Source organism: Spinacia oleracea, chromosome 1 (assembly GCF_020520425.1).
Source record: "Spinacia oleracea cultivar Varoflay chromosome 1, BTI_SOV_V1, whole genome shotgun sequence".
NCBI lineage: Eukaryota > Viridiplantae > Streptophyta > Magnoliopsida > Caryophyllales > Amaranthaceae > Spinacia > Spinacia oleracea.
The window spans coordinates 18,296,425-18,311,313 of record NC_079487.1 but is presented as its reverse complement, the minus strand read 5'-3'; the positions used below and the strand labels follow the sequence as shown (position 1 = coordinate 18,311,313).

Here is a 14,889-nt window from a genome sequence, read left to right as displayed (position 1 = left end):
AAATTTGTAAAATTTAACCATGTTCATGCAATTTAGATTATGAAAATAATAAGAGGCTCTGATACCACTTTTAGGTTATGATTCATAAGACAAAACATAAATCATGCGGAAAAACCATAAAGCCAGGAAACATATTATTCACACATAATCATTTAGCATAATTCAGATGCATACACTTTGTTGCGTGCCCTCCCTAGCTGCGCCCGAACCTGCTATTTATGGAAACCTGCTATTTATGGAAACCTGCTAAAAATAGTAACTGCCGTAAACGGTAGCTTCTAAAAGTGGCAAGTCATAAAAGATAGAAACCTGTCAGAATTAGGTGTTGCACTCCAACATAAATCCTAAATGAGATAGAAAACTGTGAGAATCCTATTCCTAATATGATTCGGAAATAAGAGTTACGCATTAATTAAAATCCTAACGAGCCTAGAGTTCGTAATGGGCCCAGACGCATCCCGTCACAAGGTTAATACGCACTAAAAGACTCGATTAAGTACCAAAAACTACGGATTTCAGGAATCCGAATCTGACTAAGAAAACAGCCCAGACCCTATTTTCAACGCCTGGCTCTGGGCGCCGAAATCTTCGGCGCCCAGGCCTGGGCGCTGAAAATACCTGGGTACGTGTTTTTTCGTAATTCTTTGTGGATTAGAACTCTGCAATTCTATCTTTCCACGGACTCTTCCCTATAAATACAGCCCCAAATTCGACGTGAAAACACAACATAATTATATTCTAAGTATTGACTCCAACCCTTAGCCTAAGCCTCACGCTGTGAAACTGTTCACGCGTTCTGTGGCAATCGATCCATAAATCGAACAGAACGTATCCTGTCCCATAATTTTAGATTCGTTAAATAAAAAGGAGAAATAGCAAAGTCAAAGTGGTTAGTTTTCTGAGAACCGTAACGCACCTCTCAAGGGTGCGTCGTAATGTGTCCCTCTTCGATGATTTAATTGCTTTCCTCGCCCTTTTCATGAACTGTTAAACTAACTAAATCTGATTGTTCTATCACGCCTAACAAATATAATATTTTTGGGAAATTGGATTATCATGCGAGGTCCCTTAATGCTATTTAAATCAGATAATCGCGATCGATCTAGTATTATATGTTGCATATTGCTAAAATCAACTCAGATTAGTTTAATAGTTAACGCATGTCCCTTCAATTATTTATGCTGAGCTAGTAAGGATATCCTGCCTCTGGAGTTATCGACGAGCGAGTACTCCTCTCGGTAGTTACAGTCCCCCGAACCCTCAATCTCTACCTTGCGGGTGTATGTTGAGAGATCCCCAAACCAGGGATCACAAGGGAACCTACGGCCGTCGTGGTCAAACATAATTGCACTCCCTTTATGTCACGATAACCGGGTTTTGTCAGTTTTTCTCATTGTTGTTAAAAACTGAATGGCGACTCCTATATTACTAGTCAATTGGGTGTATACTCACAGGAAATCCAATTACACTTGATTGAATAAAAGAATCGTCACACCCACGAGGGACGAGGTCACGCATTAGCCTCGCGCTTTTTCGACCCCCTCACAGTGGCGACTCCGCTGGGGATAGTGAAGGAAATACTCGTGCTTGTAGGTAATCAAAATAGCCGAAGGGTGAAACGATCCTACCCCGCGTTTATTTCCCCATCAAGTTGGGACGACTTGAAAATCAGCATATTAATGTGAACGGGCAGAACCGCATAACGAATCTCGGCTCCCTCGGGAGTTGGGACTAAGGATACCTTTTTTCGCCAATAGGAGGGTGCATACGCGGCGCATGTTGCCCACTCGGTACTTGTGCAGGTAGTACACCTATCCCGAACCCAATCGCTCGCTCATTAGTTCCCTCTCGATTGCATGCCCCCTTGGCTTGCACTTGCGGGTTGGCCTCTTGAGCGAAATTCGTCTGTTGAAGACACTACCTCGACCGGGGCATGTGTTGGATCTACGATAGAAGCGGTACCAAGCCAGGCGCAAATAACTACCCATAGAAGCCTATCTTAAACTACATGACGTATTATTATTGCCTCATGATGGAATGTTAGTTATGTGTAGCGAAATACATGATTGTGTGTGACAAACTATCCTAGAGAAACCAACGACCTTAAAAATTGCCCAAACATTCATAAACCAATTTGCCTAAGAGTTATACCGAAATACGTGTTCCGCAAACCCGAACGATCGCCACAAAAATAAGCGACACTCGGGATGGCCTGTAACGAATCCCACAAACGCTGCACAACGCGTAAAGGACGTTATTAGGCAAGCACGCAAAATCAAAGTCGCATAAACAAAAAGTAGACGTAAACAGAAAACGAGAACCAGCCAGGGACGCATTTTCAACGCCCCTGGCTGGGCGCTAAAATTTCTCACGCCCATCACTGGGCGCTGAAGTTGCTGCCTGGCCTTTTTTGGTCAGGCACAGCAGCCTCGGTGCCCGCGCAAAAAACACGTAGCAAAAAAAAACTTTTCATAAAAATTGCTGCAAGGGCGTATGAAAAGGCACTCGACTCTAAAAGAGACTAAAAAATAAAAAGAAATAACTCTTTGCGTCGTTGTTAGGCCTCCTACGACGACAATGCTCGGCACCAAAACCGAGCATGCTAATTAAACGACCTTGAATGTCACATGGGCAAAGTATTCAAAAAATAAATGTTCGAATAAAGTCTTCAAGAAAAAATAAAAATGTTCAAATAAATCCGAGTCTAGACTAGGCTATGCCAAAAGTACAATCCAAATCCTAAGTCTTAGTTGTCTTATCCATAGAATCGGTCCTAATGCTTGGTGTCGTTCTGCAAGTTAAAAGGTTAAACCATATTGAGTCTCCCCTCCTAACATTTAAATCAATAAGCACCCATATGTGATTGTCATCCCTTGCTAAGAATCCACGGCCTCAATACTCTCTCTCACCAATAAAAATAATATATTATAGTATTTGCAAAATGGAAACAGTCACATTCTGAAAATCATCCCCCCGTAGTCGCACAACCCCCAAAGTGAACCTAAGGTGTCAATATCATTAGCAAAAATTAATGGCCTCAAGGCTTATAATCACATTGGGTCACGACTATCATAGTCCTCTCGAGTCACTCGCTCCTTGAAGTATTCCTAAGTACGGACTAAAAGATTTTCCATGAATGCAACATGACAAACCATGAAAATACCCAAATCGGCATGCCATAAGGCTACCATTGGGGTAAAGCAATACACACTAAGAGAGAAGCCGCACTAATGATTCTAGCCTTGCAAAAATAAAAATTCGATCTCCCCAATTAAGTACCTTGCCAACATTAAGCAAAATGGCGCATGACAAATGAACACCCAAGGGTTAAAATCTGAAGTGTCAACCAACGAAAGTTATGGTCCAATTAGCCTAAGTCTGAGAGTCGCTTGGTCAAGTGTTATAGGCTTACGCCACATCATTATTTTGAGTCTAGGCCACCTCCTTGTATCCATACACGGGTTATAATCAGAAAGATTAATGAAAGTTCGAGTCTAAATCACAACTTCCAATTAAATCCCAGAAACTGGAATTTGAAAAGAAGCAAAAAAAAGTTATTTTCGATGCAATTCTTTCGTTAAATTTCAATAAGGTAAAAACAACATTTTGAATCTACGCTATTTGCACATTTTAAGAAACGACTAAATACGCTTGCAAAGTAAGACAATTAAAAGGTCCACCCTAGGCCCACTAAAGTTAAAGGTCCACTATAGGCCTACCAAACGAGGCTCACTCAGTCTCGCCTCGTGACTCAAAAACCACAACCACCTACCTTTTAGCCCAAATAAAAAAAAATTGAAGTATTTATGTTGGGGAGAAATCCCACGCAAAAAGAAGAAAAATAGAAAGAGAAAAGGGAAGCGAAAAGAGCGAGCCATGAAATGCTTAGCCTGTACCTCCCAAAGTGCGAAATTTACCCAAGTAAACGAAGGAAAAGAATTGAGTCAACCAATCCAAAACATAAGATTTTACGATGTCTACCCTTTCCAATCCTTATGTTCTTAGACGCCTTCGCTCTGAGGTCCCTGTTCAGCTCATTTAACCCATCCATGTTCTCATTGCCATAAACCAAGAAACCATTACCTTGACTCTTGTTCCTGAACTTGTTGTCAACCGCAAACCACGCACGGCCATCGACACGTGCGTCATACCCGTTATTTCCAAAGCACAAACCTGCTCTTGCACAACCATTAGCATAATGACCATATAACTTGTATGGATACATCCTGTTGATATACCCTTGAGCCGTCCCCATGCTACTCATTGACCTTGGTTGATTTAAACTCATGACACTAGCTTGAGGCTGCAAATTGTGAGTCCTAGCAGATATAATCCTCATGCTTGACCAATACCTATACAAATTACCCTATCTCATTCAACCCATCCTTCAAACCGTCTTGAGTCACGAATAAAAAAGAAGACAAATGAAAAGTACATTCTACGTTCAACGTAAAAATAAAAAAAATATATAAAAAAAATGTGAAAAAGAAACTTTGCAAAGCGCCTCTAAAGTTGGTCTAAAAAGAAAAAGAAACATCTAGCTCACCAAAAAAGATCCGCCCAGAAGTCATTTTCAGCACCCAAGGCTGGGCGCCGAAATCTTTAGCGCCTTTGCTTGGGCGCCGAATCTCTCTGCTTGCTAAAATTTTATCCAGAAGTGCTCGTCATTTTATCCGCACATGCACGGAAAAATAACGAACACTTGGAGGGGTACAGCACGTATTCAGATATACGTACCACCAAAAAATACATGTACTCAAAAAAAAATACAAAACAAATTTTTGGCTTACGGCAAGGCAGCAGATTAAAATAATAATAAACTTCACTTATTCTACCGTTTCAAAAAATATGTTTCCATCTCAGAACATACTTATCGAATTCGGCATTCTAAGAAACCATTTTCTAGGCTAAGAACTACGCAAGACCTGATTCCAAATTAAATCTATTTAAGGCGGATACGTAGGCAATCCATGATTCGGTCCAACCAATTTGCAAAATGTTAGAGCCTATAGAATAACAAGAATAAGAAATAGAGTCTCTTATTGAAATTTAATTACTTGCAATCCAAGTCCAAAGAAAAATTTAAATCAAAGGAAGAATCCAAGTCATCAAGATGCCAAAATAAGCACACATCGAAAAATAATAAGGGCACGTACCCTTGCCAGAAAGAGCACTCACACTCCTCGGCACCTAGCCAAGACTCAAAATATCGCTTTGCCTCAATTAAGTGGGGGCTAGCGCAAGCGTCCATGACCTCTAAAGTATTCGACTTGACCCTCCCTAAAGCGAACTAACTCACTTAAAGACTTTTTTTCACCACTAGACATAGTCGTTCGCTTAAAGACCTTCTTTCACCACTAGACACAGTCATAATCGCCAACAAGTAATAAAGGCAGTAAGCTTGCAATAAAGAGGATTGTTCTACGGCGTCGCCCCATCATTCCTTCGAACTCAGGGCACCCGTCCATGGTAATTCAAATGCTTGCGAATCCCCTTTGAAAAAAAAACAGACATTGTCAATAGGACTTGGCACTTAACCAAGGCTCACCCTACTCAGACATATGACACGGGCATCTAAAATCGAAATCTAAAAGCATCATTAATGGGAAGACATAATAGCAACTGGGGGCTAAAAAAATAAAGTGAAAGAGCTAGGGAAAAAACTAAGTATACCTTGACCTTTTGTACGGACATACACCAAGTAAATCTAAGTCAATTTGAAAACGGTTTATATTCCCGCAATTCTGGAAAAGATGGCCCTAAAAGCCTAAAAGCATATGCCAAACGGGCACAAGTAATATCTTGACACCTGCACCCTGGCTTCCAGCAAATCCTTAGACAGCATTCTAAAATCGTAACAGTATTTTGATTCACTCATGTAATCCTGTACGAACCCTTCTATAAGTCAACCTACTTAGGACACCTTGGATTGTACACAGTAGGATTCGGATTTTAAATAATTTCCAAATAATTTTCAAAGACTTCTTCGAACATAATAAAGAGTCGTTGGTTTAATCTAAGTATGCGTTTATCCCGTTTTGCAAGTGAGTCAAAGATATTTCTAATTATGGGTAAAGAAAGGCACCTAGGTTTTGGTCAAGGCGCACTCCAACATGTGACTACCTTGACCATGGCAATGTCGCACAATACGACATTTACAAGAGAAGTAGCAAATCACTACTCGAACATACGTCGCACTAAACGAGTCTGGTTCAAACTATTCATGATCCATGTTACCATGAATGCATAAAAACGTATGCCAAGTATTATAGCACCAAGCCAATCCCGTAGCTATAATTGGGAGCTTGAGAAAAACACTCTAAAAATGCTCGAAATGACGATTTTACCACAAATTCTCGACGCCAATGCTATACATACGTCATAGGGGCACAATCCTAAGGTTTGATCGTGTAAAACAAACCTTAGAATGGCTACAACCCCTCCCAAATTCTAAGCGCTACTTAGAATATATAAAGTCACCCCACTAACAAGGGTAACTGAAAATCGCGAGTCACCAAAACTCCGATCAAACTACTGCACATAACGCTCGCCCTACAAGCGCCCGTTACACAGTCTACCTCGTTCCAAAGAAAAAGCGAAAGAAAAAAAAATCAAGGATAAGAACTGTCAAAATATACCCAGAAATCATTTTCAACGCCCAGAGCTGGGCGCCGATATCTTTAACGCCCCAGCCTGGGCGCTGAATCTTTCTGCTAACCAAGTTTTGCCCAGATATAAAAATAAGAAAAAAAAAACACATATGAATCCTCGCATCGAACGAAGTAATAAGCCGTGCAAACCCACGCAGAAGATGCTACACTTGTTCGAACACCTGAACGAGGCATGATGAAGTACTCCAATGCAAAAAATAATAATGATATCCCAACACCTGGAGAAATGTTCTAATACATGCGGTTAGGCCACACAAGCCTACATCGCACCATAAGTTCAACCATCCCACGGTACAAGTCTAAAAAAAAGAGTAAGGCATATTGCACTAATGTAGGCACGACCAAGAGCATGTGTAAAAGAGGCAAAGACTACTTATCGCCCATATTCAGAATGCAAGCACACGACTTCTACATTAAGGATTGAAAGTAGCAAAGTATTACCTACCACGAAAGGGATAGCTGGCGCCTACACGAGCGGAACCCCAGGGCATCTTTCTCGAAAGAACCTACAAAAATCGTACGCCAAAAGGAAGCATCCCAACATGCATACTTGGGGGCTCCAAGCTACGAAACGACCATAGCAAAATAAAAAATCTTGAAGCAAATGTTTGAACAATCGAAAGGGCACGATGTTTGAGCCCACTTCATGAATGGGCCTGAACCCTATCAAGCTTCTAAGCAAACTATTCAAAATCAGTCATTGCTCAAAAAATGATTCAAGCAAACTGATTAATGGACCGCACACAACGGCCATTCTATGAACGCTCGTTCGCACATAGTATCGAACATTCACGAACGCGTTCAAAAGGAAAAATATACCACAACAAGAGCGGTTAAAGTCTTACGCCTCAAGGTATGTTCCTCGGGCCATATAGACTCGCCCAACTATCACAATAACTGTACGCCTTAAGAACAACAGTTCCTTAAAATAATCGCCCCAAAGCGACAAGCACCGTAGTCCACCAATCGGCTACGACTTCTCACAAAGAAAAAACAAAAGAAAAGAGAATACATAGAACTTCCAAGTGAAATAAACGAATGAACAAAAGGCCAACTGTGTCATCAAAATACCAGCCCAAACAACACTTTCAACGCCCCACATGGGCGATAATTCACGCCCAGGCCTGGGCGCCGAAAATGTACCCAGGCTAAAAAAAAAGAGGCCCTAACTTCTAGTGGGCCCTGCCATACTCATTCGACTTGAAAATTACCGAAAGTCGCACCTCACGACTTTGTCAAAGTAGCACACCACTACGAAGATCGCTCGCACTTACGAGCACGATCCCGAACACGATCAAAGACATTACAAAATGCGTAGGAACCTCTTTGACAAAAATGACCGTCAAGCACGAGTGCTTGGGGGCTCGAAAGAAAATATATATTTAAAAAAGAAAGTGTGCAAAGATTAAAATAATATTCCCAGACTACGCTGTAAAAAGTCCCGTGTTTGGATAATCTCAAAAGAAAAAGAACCGGTTTACGACCTCAAGACAAAGGTCGCCGTTGATACTTATACATAGTCCCCTGATCAAGGACCCAAGTAGTGGCAAAGTTGAGCCGTAAAGACTAGCTCAAGACCATAAAAGATGATGACCACGAGACAATGGTCCGTCTAAGCACGTTGTCAACCCACGTTCAGGTTGTAACTGAATCCGAGCATCCCTCGAAAGAATTCGGTCCTACAAGAATAAATAAAAAGAAATTCTCAAAAGAAATCACAAGAACAAAATGAAATAGGGACTTGCCCACCTCAATCGGGCAAGACCGCGGCACGCAAATCCCAAATCGAAAAATCGAATTCAGGGACGTCCACCCTCAGCGGACAGGCCTCGCCCACCCTCAGCGGGCGGGGCCTGCGTCACTAGCCGCGCAGGTCCTCAATTTTCGAAAATAGAATCTTCAAAAAAAAAATGAAACAGGCTCGCCATCTTCAGCCGGCGGGGTCTACGTCACAAACCACGTAGGTCCTTATTTTCAAAAAAAATAAACACAAAGCAAATTTCAAAATAGATTCGTCCACTTCTATCGGACGGGGTGTCCACCCTTAGCGGACAGGCTCGCCATCTTTAGCCGACGGGGTCTACGTCACAAACCGCGTAGGTTTTTATTTTCAAATTTCAAAAACAGATTCGTCCACTTCTATCGGACGAGGTGTCCACCCTTAGCGGACAGGCTCGCCATCTTTAACCGGCGGGGTCTGCGTCACTAACCGCGCAGGTCCTTAGTCGCTGCAGCGATAACTTTTTCTGGTTTTCCCTTTTCCAAAAATTAAAAGGATTGGTTTTCCGTTTTTTCCAAAAGAGATCGATGTGCTGGATTTTCCTTCGTTTTACGTCCCATAAAAACAAGGGGGTTTTCTCGTTTAGCTAGCCCTGAAAATGAGAATCTTTAAAAACATTTTTACCTCGTGATTGGGCTTGGCCAGGCCCAATTACACTTTATAACTTTGATTTCGAAAACATCTGTAGCTACTCCCAATGACAAAGTGAGGGAGTTTCTACGCCTCTTTAGATACTTCCAATGACAAAGTGAGGGAGTATTCTATACTATCCGTTGACAAATCCCAATGACACGTGAGGGATATGTCGACATTTCAAGTGATGACCCTTAAGTCAAATGTTATCACTCGGGGGCTCGTGAGACCCTCGCAAAACAGGTCACATACACCATGGCTTGTGTAACGCACTCCGTCTAATACTTTGACCATCGTCTTACTCCAAGACTCAGTCAAAGTGGGGGCTAACTCTAGACACCTACTTTTGTCCCCATTCCCGAAAGGGAAAGGTTCGATGATGAAAACATAAATCTCCACTTGACAACGCATCTCCTATAAAATAAACGAATCTCAATTCCCCTTTTCATTTCACCCAAAACGTGCTATTTATGGAAACCTGCTAAAAATAGTAAATGCCGTAAACGGTAGCTTCTAAAAGTGGCAAGTCATAAAAGATAGAAACCTGTCAGAATTAGGTGTTGCACTCCAACATAAATCCTAAATGAGATAGAAAACTGTGAGAATCCTATTCCTAATATGATTCGGAAATAAGAGTTATCTATTAATTAAAATCCTAACGAGCCTAGAGTTCGTAATGGGCCCAGACGCATCCCGTCACAAGGTTAATACGCACTAAAATACTCGATTAAGTATCAAACACTACGGATTTCAGGAATCCGAATCTGACTAAGAAAACAGCCCAGACCCTATTTTCAACGCCTGGCTCTGTGCGCCGAAATCTTCGGCGCCCAGGCCTGGGCGCTGAAAATACCTGGGTACGTGTTTTTTCCTAATTCTTTGTGGATTAGAACTCTGCAATTCTATCTTTCCACGAACTCTTCCCTATAAATACAGCCTCAAATTCGACGTGAAAACACAACATAATTATATTCTGAGTATTGACTCCAACCCTTAGCCTAAGCCTCACGCTGCGAAACTGTTCACGCGTTCTGTCGCAATCGATCCATAAATCGAACAGAACGTATCTTGTCCCAAAATATGAGATTCGTTAAATAAAAAGGAGAAAAAGCAAAGTCAAAGTGGTTAGTTTTCTGAGAACCGTGACGCGCCTCTCAAGGGTGCGTCGTAATGTGTCTCTCTTCGATGATTTAATTGCTTTCCTCGCCCTTTTCATGAACTGTTAAACTAACTAAATCTGATTGTTCTATCACGCCTAACAAATATAATATTTTTGGGAAATTGGATTATCATGCTAGGTCCCTTAATGCTATTTAACTCAGATAATCGCGATCGATCTAGTATTATATGTTGCATATTGCTAAAATCAACTCAGATTAGTTTAATAGTAAACGCATGTCCCTTCAATTATTTATGCTGAGCTAGTAAGGATATCCTGCCTCTGGAGTTATTGACGAGCGAGTACTCCTCTCGGTAGTTACAGTCCCCCGAACCCTCAATCTCTACCCTGCGGGTGTATGTTGAGAGATCCCCACACCAGGGATCACAAGGAAACCTACGGCCGTCGTGGTCAAACATAATTGCACTCCCTTTATGTCACGATAACCGGGTTTTGTCAGTTTTTCTCATTGTTGTTAAAAACTGAATGGCGACTCCTATATTACTAGTCAATTGGGTGTATACTCACAGGAAATCCAATTACACTTGATTGAATAAAAGAATCGTCACACCCACGAGGGACGAGGTCATGCATTAGCCTCGCGCTTTTTCGACCCCCTCACACAACTAGAATCGCCCTTAAAAGTTGCTTAGTAATTTCGGCTATTTAGTTGCAAGTGTATGGCTGATTTTTCTTCAAAATCTTACCTTTAGAATACTTCAATTGTCTCTATAAATTATGACCCTAGGCTCCTATTTATAGAGGTATGGAAAAGGAATTATAATCCTACTAGGATTTGGATTTATTAATTAGAATCCAACTTGAACTCTAAATAATAAATATAATCTTATTAGGATTAGGATTTAATCAATACACGAATTCCGATAGGATTAGGATTCGTTACGAACATGAGCATCGTAAGGCCACGAGCATCGCACCACCCGCGCAGGCCTTGCGGCCCACACGAGCAGCCGTTGCTCGCAGCCCAACAGCACGCCTAGCGTGCGCGCGCCAAGGCCTTGCTGGGCCTGGCCTTGCGCTGGGCCTGGCGAGGCGTGGCAGCTCCATGTTGGGCGCGCGGCTTACTGGGCGCGGGCCTGGCTTCGTGATGGGCCTTCTTCTAGCAAACCTCGTCCGATGCTAATTCGTACGATGCGCTTCCGATTAAATTCCCGGTTCCGGAATTCATTTCCGATACGAACAATATTTAATATTTCCGATTCCGGAATTAATTTCCGTTTCGAACAAATATTTAATATTTCCGTTTCCGGAATTATTTTCCGATTCCGATAATATTTCTGATTCTGACAATATTTCCGTTTCCGGCAATATTTCCGATTCCGACAATATTTCCATTTCCGATAATATTTTCCGATACGTACCATGTTTCCGTTTCCGGCAACATCTACGACTTGGATAATATTTATATTTCCGATACGATCCATATTTCCGTTTCCGGCAATATCATCGTTTTCGGAGTATTCATTTCTTGCTTGTGACGATCTCAGCTCCCACTGAAACCAAGATCCGTCGATTCCAAATATCCATAGATGGAGTATTTAATGCCATTAAATACTTGATCCGTTTACGTACTATTTGTGTGACCCTACGGGTTCAGTCAAGAGTAAGCTGTGGATTAATATCATTAATTTCACTTGAACTGAAGCGGCCTCTAGCTAGGCATTCAGCTCACTTGATCTCACTGAATTATTAACTTGTTAATTAATACTGAACCGCATTTATTAGACTTAATATTATATGCATACTTGGACCAAGGGCACTATTTCCTTCATCTGCTTGCTTATTTCGTCCGTCTTCTCGGTTCCTCTGTTCTCTGCTTCTGTTCCCAATTCGTCCAAATATATAACCAGATAATCCCCCAAATTTCGGCAGCCCCATGTATATCAATAGGATGAGTCTTTGATCCCTAGCTAATCCGGATGTCTAGTCCCTATCTTCACGTAAACCCATCTCTATCTTTTCCTGCTTGACAATTCGATCCCGAAAATCTCGCTTAAAACACCATAGTCTGTTTCTTACCCACAAGAAAGAAGGGGATTGAGATGTCCTTTGTATATACCCAATTTGTTGTGCCCAATTTATCTTCAAAGCCAACGTGGCTCTTTCACAATAAAACACCCTTAAGGTTGAAACATATGAGTCCATCGGGCTTGTGGGCTTTACTTCTTTTAAACGAGGTGGCATAAAATGCAATTTGATTCGGCTATTTTCTTTCCTACCAACAATAAAAAAAATACATAGTAGTAACTAGTGTCCCGGGAAGAAAAATTACTTAATATACACTTTAATCATTAAAAGTCAATTTAAAACCAGGAGTTTAATAAGTAAAATAATGTACTTTTATGACCCTATCAACGCCTTATGGGCGTATAGAACGGCTTTCAAGATGCCAATTGGGATGACTCCCTACAAACTTGTTTATGGCAAGTATTGCCACTTGCCAGTAGAGCTTGAGCACAAGGCCATGTGGGCCATCAAAACTTTGAACTTTGAGCTCACTAGTGCGGGTGAGCGGCGCTTGCTCGATCTCCATGAGTTAGAAGAGCTCCGCATGAATGCCTATGAATCGGCAAGCATCTACAAGGCGCGTTCTAAACAATATCATGACGCCAAGATTGAGAAGAGAGAGTTCAAGGAGGGGGAGAAGTTCCTCCTTTATAACTCTCGCTTGAAGTTGTTTCCGGGAAAACTCAAATCCCGGTGGAGTGGTCCGTTCGATGTTGTTCGGGTCTTCCCCCATGGTGCTATCGAGATTCGGAATGATGATTCCGGGTCCTTCAAAGTGAATGGGCATCGGCTCAAACACTATTACTTGGGAGACTCTATTGGATCTTTTGCTACCTTGGACCTCAAGGAAACCCCCATGAATTTGGGGGGATTCGTCAACCTAATGACGTTAAATGAGCGCTTTCGGGAGGCACCCCGCGGCTTCTTTGCATGATTATGATTGGTTTCGTTGATGTGGGTTCCCACTTTCCACCCATGCCTTGTTCGTCGATACTTTGGTGAGTTTGTTCAGTTTTTACCGGTTCTTTGCGGGACTTGCTCCCACAACATTTCCGGTAATATCCTTTTATCTCACATGCATTCTTTGGGACGGGCATCTTGCATATGGGGCATTTGGTTGGATGGGTAGTTGTGCCCCTCCTTGCTTAGTTTTAGTCCTTGAGGACATGGCCTATTTCTAGCTTGGGGGGAGTTTTGTTGTATAGTTGCCTATTTGTGATGCTCATGTCTTGGAAACCATACCATTTTGTGCACTTGTATATGTTAGTTCTTTGTTTTTAGTTTGATTTTAGTTTCTTTTGTTTTGTTTGTTTCTTTTTGTTTTCCTTTTTGGTGTGTTTTCTTATTTTCTTTCTTTTTCTTCTTTTTCCTTTCCTTTTGTTAAAGCAAGTTTTTCTAGGTTTTTTTTTTTTTTGGCAAATAAAGATTATATTACCAAAAGGAGAGGAGCAACGGCTCAAGATTACAAGCAACACCAGAACACTAAAACCCCAACAAGACCACTACCAAGCAACAAAACCACAAACTAACTAAGCAAAATCAAAACAGCAATAGATGTACATCAGAATCCCTGCATCTGCAGGCAACTCGAAAAATTACATCCCTACTAATCTGCTCAGCAGTTTGAATGTGTCCAGCAAACACTCTTTGGTTCCTCTGCAGCCACAACCCATACACAGCTTCAGCAAAACCAGCAAGATACAGCTTGCTAACAGCAGTGGTGCGTTTACTCATTCTGATTGCAAAATAGAGCTCTTGATCAAAACTTTGCACAGCTCTACTAATGTGAAGACCTTGTAAAAAACTCTGCCACACTTGCTTAGAGAAGCTACACTGAAAAAACAGATGTTGGATAGATTCCAGCTCACTACCACACAAGCTACACAAGCCATCAGTAACAATCCCCCACTGAAGGATCCTATCCTTAGTAGGCAGTCTACCATTAAGAGCAAGCCAGAGAATAAATAAACTCTTTGGACTGGCAGAACTGTTACACAAAACTCTTCTCCATTGGACCTTAGGGAATTGACCAAGGAGAGCTTGGTACACTTTCCTAATTGAATACTGACCAGAGAAGAAAATCTGCTTACACACAGAGTCATTTTCCACAATTTCTCTACTACCCCAAATCTTCTTAAGAATCCAAGAAGCAGAAACAGGGAGAGCCATAGTAAACAGGTCTTTACCTTTAATGTAATAAGCATTCAACCATCTGACCCAAAGTGCATCAGGTTTGAAAGCTAAAGCCCAAAGAAGCTTTAGAATGGCAACTTTATTCCATAGGTGAAAGTCTTTAACATTTTGTCCACCAGCAAATCTTGGTTTGCAGATAGAATCCCAAGCAATAGGAGCTTTTCTAGAAGTTTTGACATCACCAGTCCATAGGTAAGTTCTGCAAATTCTCTCAAGTTCTCTCACAACCTTTTTTGGCAGCATAAAAATCTGACTCCAGTAAGTTTGAAGGCTAAAAAAGGATAACCTTTACCAGTTGTAGTCTGCCAGCATAGGAGAGTTTCTTTGCCACCCAAGAAGAGACTCTGGCATGATATTTATCAATAAGGGGCTTGCACTGACTGATTGTGAGTTTAGAGCTAGACAATGGGACACCCAAGTATCTA

At 41.5% G+C, this 14,889-nt stretch overlaps 1 protein-coding gene across 1 annotated transcript; it reads left to right on the top strand.

Moving 5' to 3' along the window:
- The first annotated feature begins 12,596 nt into the window (after positions 1 to 12,596).
- On the top strand, positions 12,597 to 13,205 carry LOC110779454 (uncharacterized). Its single transcript, XM_021983966.1, has one exon. It carries the CDS (start codon positions 12,597 to 12,599, stop codon positions 13,203 to 13,205), a length of 609 nt encoding a protein of 202 aa, XP_021839658.1.
- The last annotated feature ends 1,684 nt before the right edge of the window (positions 13,206 to 14,889 follow it).